General features: G+C 43.8%; 1 protein-coding gene across 1 annotated transcript in view; it reads right to left on the bottom strand.

Annotated features, from left to right (window-relative positions):
- The window catches only part of LOC133647117 (sex comb on midleg-like protein 4), a 13,276-nt gene extending 6,295 nt beyond the window's left edge, over positions 1–6,981 (bottom strand). Inside the window, exons 1-2 of the mRNA XM_062043242.1 lie at positions 6,721–6,981; positions 6,525–6,654 (exon numbers count right to left, since the gene is read on the bottom strand). Coding sequence (XP_061899226.1) covers positions 6,525–6,654; positions 6,721–6,981 — 391 coding nt within the window. The remainder of the gene's footprint in view (positions 1–6,524; positions 6,655–6,720) is intronic.
- Positions 6,982–7,500: the final 519 nt, after the last annotated feature.

The raw sequence follows: 7,500 nt of genomic DNA, 5'->3' as shown, positions 1-7,500 counted from the left end.
TATTTTTCTTTATACCTAACCCTAACCTTAACCCCAACCCCAACCCTAACCCTAACCAAATCTTTTTCTTTATACCTAACCCTAACCTTAACCCTAACCCCAACCCCAACCCTAACCCTAACCCTAACCAAATATTTTTCTTTATACCTAACCCTAACCTTAACCCCAACCCCAACCCTAACCCCAACCCTAACCCTAACCCCAACCCCAACCCTAACCAACTATTTTTCTTTATACCTAACCCTAACCTTAACCCCAACCCTAACCCCAACCCTAACCCTAACCCCAACCCTAGCCCTAACCCTAACCCAACCCTAACCCTAAACCTAACCCCAACCCTAACCAACTATTTTTCTTTATACCTAACCCTAACCTTAACCCCAACCCCAATCCCAACCCTAACCCAACCCTAACCCAATCCTAACCCTAACCTAACCCCTAATCCTAACCCTAACCAAAACCTAACCCCCAAACCTAACACGGCCCCTTCCGCTCCCCCCCTCCCTCCCCTCTCTCCCTTTGTCTGCTTATTCATCTTTGCTGATAATGTGTTGACGTTTTTAAAAGTTTATTATTGTAGCAATATGGTTCAGGATTTCTGTGATTTCTGATCGCTTGTGAGGGCACCAAAGGGACTCCTGTGTGTGGGCAGAGCAGCGCATACAGGACAGTTCAGCTTGTTGTTTCTTTTTGGCTTGTTGACAAATAGAAGTTGATCCCTCACCCTTGTTTGATACACAGTCCTGTATCGCACTTTATATCGTCTTCAAAGTGTACAAAACTCCACTAAAATACAGACTTTTATTGAGGCTGGAACCAATTATTCATATTTACATTGTTTCTTACGGAGACTTGCTTGCTTCACGAGACAAACTTTTCTACAAACCCCAAAAGCAGTGAAGTTGTCACGTTGTGTAAATGCTAAATAAAAAGAGAATACAACAAATCCTTTTCAACTTATATTCAATTGACTAGACTGCAAAGACAAGATATTTCATGTTCACACTCAGAAACTTTATTTTTTGGCAAATAATCATGAACTTACAATTTAATGGCGGCAACACATTACAGAAAAGTGGTCAGAGGGGCATTTTTACCACTGTGTTACATGGCCTTTCCTTTTAACAACACCCAGTTTGCAGGCCAGTCTAGTACCTGCACTCTTTTACTATGAAGCCACGCTGTTGTAACACGTGGCTTGGCATTGTCTTGCTGAAATAAGCAGGGGCGTCCATGATAACAACATATGTTGCTCCAAAAGCTGTATGTACCTTTCAGCATTATAATAATAATAATAGATTTTATTTGTAAAAAGCACTTTATATTGAGTAAACAATCTCAAAGGGCTACAGTGTATTAAAAATAATAATAATAATAAATAAATAAATAAAAAGATAATAAATAAAAATAAAAACTGGAACAGCCAAATAGCTATAACTAGTATGCATATATCTAAAAAAAGGCTTTTTTTTTTTTTTTAAAGGGCTTTTAAGCCTTTTTTAAAAGCATCCACAGTCTGTGGTGCCCTCAGGTGGTCGGGGAGAGCGTTCCACAGACTGGGAGCGGCGGATGGTGCCTTCACAGATGTGTAAGTTACCCATGTCTTGGCCACTAATACACCCCCATACCATCACACATGCTGCCTTTTACACTTTCACCCTAGAACAATCCGGATGGTTCTTTTCTTCTTTGTTCCGGAAGACACGCCGTCCGCAGTTTCCAAAAAAAATTTGAAACATGGACTCGTCAGACCACAGAACACTTTCCCACTTTGCGTCAGTCCATCTTAGATGAGCTCGGGCCCGGCGAAGCCGGCGGCGTTTCCGGGTGTTGTTGATAAATGCCGTTCACTTTGCATAGGAGAGTTTTAACTTGCACTTACGGATGTAGCGACCGACTGCAGTTACCGACAGTGGTTTTTCGGAAGTGTTCCTGAGCCCATGTGGTGATATCCTTTACACATTGATGTGGCTTTTTCATACATGACCACCTGAGGGATCCAAGGTGCGTAATATCGTTGCTTATGTGCAGTGATTTCTCCAGATTCTCCGAACCTTTTGATGATATTACGGAGCGTAGATGGTTGAAATCCCTCAATTCCTTGTTGAGAAATGTTGTTCTTCAACAATTTGCTCAGGCATTTGTTGACAAAGTGGTGACCCTCGCCCCCGTCCTTGTTGGTGAACGACTGAGCATTTCATGGAAGAAAAAAAGGCTTTTTTTTAAAAAGAAGGGCTTTTTAAAGCCTTTTTTAAAAGCATCCACAGTCTGTGGTGCCCTCAGGTGGTCGGGGAGAGCGTTCCACAGACTGGGAGCGGCGGATGGTGCCTTCACAGATGTGTAAGTTACCCATGTCTTGGCCACTAATACACCCCCATACCATCACACATGCTGCCTTTTACACTTTCACCCTAGAACAATCCGGGTGGTTCTTTTCTTCTTTGTTCCGGAGGACACCGCGTCCGCAGTTTCCAAAAAATTTTTGAAATGTGGACTCGTCAGACCACAGAACACTTTCCCACTTTGCATCAGTCCATCTTAGATGAGCTCGGGCCCAGCGAACCCGGCGGCGTTTCCGGGTGTTGTTGATAAACGGCGTTCACTTTGCATAGGAGAGTTTTAACTTACACTTACAGATGTAGCGACCGACTGTCGTTGCCGACAGTGGTTTTTCGGAAGTGTTCCTGATCCCGTGTGGTGATATCCTTTACACACTGATGTGGCTTTTTGATGCAGGGATCCAAGGTGTGTAATATCATGGCTTACGTGCGGCGATTTCTCCAGATTCTCCGAACCTTTTGATGATATTACGGAGCGTAGATGGTTGAAATCCCTCAATTCCTTGTTGAGAAATGTTGTTGTTAAACAATTTGCTCGGGCATTTGTTGACAAAGTGGTGACCCTCGCCCCCGTCCTTGTTGGTGAACGACTGAGCATTTCACGGAAGCTGCTTTTATACCCAATCATGGCACCCACCCGTTCCCAATTAGCCCGTTCACCTGTGGGATGTTCCAAAATAAGTCTTTGATGAGCATTCCTCAACTTTCTCACTCTTTTTTGCCACTTGTGCCAGCTCTTTTGAAACATGTCGCAGGCATCAAATTCCAAATGAGCTAATATTTGCAAAAAATAACCAGTTTGAACGTTAAATATCTTGTCTTTGCAGTCTATTCCAGTGTTTTTCAACCACTGTGCCGCGGCGTGAGATACAGTCTGGTGTGCCGTGGGAGATGATCTAATTTCACCTATTTGGGTTAAAAATATTTTTTGCCAATCAGTAATTATAGTCTGCAAATGATGTGTTGTTGTTGAGTGTCGGTGCTGTCTAGAGCTGGGCAGAGTAACCGTGTAATACTCTTCCATATCAGTAGGTGGCAGCCGGTAGCTAATTGCTTTGTAGATGTGGGAAACAGCGGGAGGCAGGGTGCAGGTAAAAAGGTGTCTAATGCTTAAACCAAAAATAAACAAAAGGTGAGTGCCCCTAAGAAAAGGCATTGAAGCCTAGGGAAGGCTATGCAGAACCAAACTAAAACTGAACTGGCTACAAAGTAAACAAAAACAGAATGCTGGACGACAGCAAAGACTTACTGTGGAGCAAAGACGGTACATCCGAACATGACATGACCATCAACAATGTCCCCACAAGGAAGGATAAAAACAAGTGAAATATTCTTGACCGCTAAAACAAACGAGGAGCCAGATGAGGTGGTTCGGGTATCTGGTCAGGATGCCACCCGAACGCCTCCCTAGGGAGGTGTTTAGGGCACGTCCGACCGGTAGGAAGCCACGGGGAAGACCCAGGACACGTTGGGGGAAGACTATGTCTCCCGGCTGTTCCTGGGAACGCCTCGGGATCCCCCGGGAGGAGCTGGCTGGGGAGAGGGAAGTCTGGGCTTCCCTGCTTAGGCTGCTGCCCCCGCGACCCGACCTCGGATAAGCGGAAGAGGATGGATGGATGCTAAAACAAAGTAGATGCGGGAAATATCGCTCAAAGGAAGACATGAAACTGCTACGGGAAAATACCAAGCCTATTATCGAATCCTCTTATCGAACCGATTCCTTATCGATTCTCTTATGGAGTCCAGATAAGTTGTTGTATATGGGAAAAAAACACAATATTTGGTTTAACAAAAGCTCACTTTTATTATATAATAAAAAAATAAAATCTAATAAATAAATAAATATTGACTGTTATCCACCTAAAAAAAATAAAATAAAATAAAAAAAATATTGACTGTTGTTACCCAAAGTATATTAAGTGGGATTTTCCAGAGAAACAAATATATACAGTAACACAAAAAAACCTGTCTCTGTGATCACTATAGGTGTATAAATAATAATATAGTGTTAAATAAAATCAGTCCCATGGGCACAAAACTGAAAATAATACAGCTCTCCAAAAAGTGCACTTCTACTGCTATTGGAACATAACTGTTTGTTATGATGCTTTGACATTTTTTGCACTTTATTTCTTTATTGAAAGAAAAATTCTATGAAGAGAAAAGTTCTTAGCAAACGTGGCTACAATGCTAAAAAAAAAAGAAAAGTTAAAGCTAAAAAAAGAAATACACTTTATTGAGTTAACATTATTTCTTTATAGGAGGGAAAAATGTCATGAGCGAGAGAATATAACAACTACACTACCCAGCATGCAACGGGAGTCACGAGCATGCGCATGCCACGCTGTGAAAGTAAACGTCAAGAACTCAGCCAACACGCCTCGTCTGCATTATTTATAATTAGACAAGACAACACATCTACAGTGTGATTTTGTTTTGTTTACAAGGAAGGAAAAACAAAAGTTAAAAAAGGGAGATGTGTTGTATATATATGTATGTGCTGCAGTGTTGTATATATATGTATGTGCTGCGGTGTTGTATATATATGTATGTGCTGCAGTGTTGTATATATATGTATGTGCTGCGGTGTTGTATATATATGTATGTGCTGCAGTGTTGTATATATATGTATGTGCTGCAGTGTTGTATATATATGTATGTGCTGCAGTGTTGTATATATATGTATGTGCTGCAGTGTTGTATATATATGTATGTGCTGCAGTGTTGTATATATATGTATGTGCTGCGGTTGTTTTAAGAAGGTTGCGACAGCTGCCGTAAAGGAGGTGCGTTGCTAGCCTGGTTGCTATGTTTCCGGTTGGTGGTAAAAGTGTTGGTCATGTGTTTGTACCCTGCTCAAATCTCTCAATAAAGTTATTCGATGGATTATAGCTTTTGTTTTGAACTTTATTACACCTTGGAGCACTTTTTCCCGTCCATTGTTTTCCTGCTTTCGCTATCTGCGCCTAATGACTGAGCTTTTTATTTTTATTATTATTATTATTTTTTTTAAATTTATTTATTTATTTTTTATTTTTTTATTTTTTTTTATTTATTTTTTTTTTGTTTGCTCCATGCTTTTTTAACCTGTAAAGCACTTTGGTTCAATCTAAAAAGTTGTTGAAAATGTGCTATATAAATAAAGTTGACTTGACTTGACTACGTGACGTCATTTATTGTGATGTCCCACGGAGCATTTCTGGTCGGGACGGGATTGGAATAAAGAATCAACTCTTTTCCTTTACTATAGTGGTCTCGATAACGGGGGTACCGGTTCTCAAAAAAGGGATTCGAGTCCGAGGACTCGGTTGTTTTCTTATCGAACAACCGGGGAAAACCGGTTTCGAGTATCATCCCTAGTGACAGTACACCTACACTACCGTTCAAAAGTTGGGGTCACATGGAAATGTCCTTATTTTTGAAGGAAAAGCACTGTACTTTTCAATGAAGATAACTTTAAACTAGTCTTAACTTGAAAGAAATACACTCTATACATTGCTAATGTGGTAAATGACTATTCTAGCTGCAAATGTCTGGTTTTGGGTGCAATATCTACATAGGTCCATTTCCAGCAACTATCACTCCAGTGTTCTAACGGTACAATGTGTTTGCTCATTGGCTCAGAAGGCTAATTGATGGTTAGAAAACCCTTGTGCAATCATGTTCACACATCTGAAAACACTTTAGCTCGTTACAGAAGCTACAAAACTGACCTTCCTTTGAGCAGATTGAGTTTCTGGAGCATCACATTTGTGGCGGTCAATTAAACGCTCAAAATGGCCAGAAAAAGAGAACTTTCATCTGAAACTCGACAGTCTATTCTTGTTCTTAGAAATGAAGGCTATTCCACAAAATTGTTTGGGTGACCCCAAACTTTTGAACGGTGGTGTACTTTGAGACAAGAGCTATAGTGATGCATGCTTGGTTATGGTTTGAAGTCATATCCGACACTTGCGACTTTTTACTGTCGACTGAGTTTCGTTTTTTTTAATGATTTCTGCGGGTGGTGTGGCCTCCGCATTTTTTCAACGCAAAAAAAAATGTGCCTCGGCTCCAAAAAAGGTTGAAAAACACTTTAGAAGTTGAAAAGGATTTGTGGTGTTCTCTTGTTATTGAGCTTTTACACGACGTGACAACTTGCCTGTTTAAGAGTTAAAAAAAGAAAAAAAAGAAAAAGCGTCCTACCTGTGAGCACCTGGGGCGCGGCCGAGTGCGGGACGGTGGCGGCGTCCTGAGGGATGGAGCTCATGTCGGGCTCGGGGGTGCTGCTGGGCGGGGAGATGGCCAGGGGGGTCATCACCATCCTGGCCTTCAGCTGCGGCAGGAGGGGAGACGGCTAATTAACGGCAAATCAGGGGTGAATTATTCACGGCTGCCCGACCTTGAAGCCTGGCTTCCTCCCCCTCTTCTTGGGCACCTTCAGCGCGGGCAGAGAGTCCGGGTAGCGGCTGGGGAAATCCATCTTGGCCACGCCGCGGAGCGGGGGTCTTCCTCTCTTCCTGCCCGGAATCTTCCCCGACTGGCCGGGCATGAAGGAGGAGGGCGCCACTGCGGCTGCTTGCATTTCGCCGCCGCCGCCGCCGTTGTTGTTGTTGTTGTTGTTGTCGTCTGCGTTCCGCACCGACGCTGCAGGTGCACTCATTTGGAGCTGCAACACAGGACATCAAGCATGTCAGCCATCTTTTTTTTCTGGCAGCTAATTAGTGTAATGCATTCAGCAGAGGCAGAAGAAGGAGGGGGAGGAGGGGGGGGGTTGTTGTCGCCATGGCTACCGGGCTATATGTAGTACTATCACCATGACAGCTTGCAGGCTCCTCCGCCAAAAAGAAGAAGAATGTGGGCCACTTACCGCGCGACACCGACGACCCGGGCTGGTCTTCCCCGGTCCAGAGTGCACTGTGACGCTGCGTGCCGAGTCGGAGAGACGGTATGTGCCTCCGGGGGGGGGGGGGGGGGGGGGGGGGGGGGGGGGGGGGGGGGTGGGTGGTGGTGGTGGCGGTGGTGATGGGGGTCCTTCGTTGCCATGGCAACACGCCTGTGAGCCTGCGAGCGAGCTGCCGTGTTTGGTCTGCGGCTCGCTGAAATGACGACGCGCACATTTTAGCGCCTGCTGGAAACCTTTGGAGCGGGGGTGCCCTGACTTTTTCACAGGTCAGCTGCT

The sequence above is a fragment of the Entelurus aequoreus genome, linkage group LG03 (genome assembly GCF_033978785.1).
Source record: "Entelurus aequoreus isolate RoL-2023_Sb linkage group LG03, RoL_Eaeq_v1.1, whole genome shotgun sequence".
In the NCBI taxonomy this organism is placed as follows: domain Eukaryota; kingdom Metazoa; phylum Chordata; class Actinopteri; order Syngnathiformes; family Syngnathidae; genus Entelurus; species Entelurus aequoreus.
Note: the sequence above shows the minus strand (reverse complement) of the source record. Positions and strands in the feature narration are given on the sequence as shown.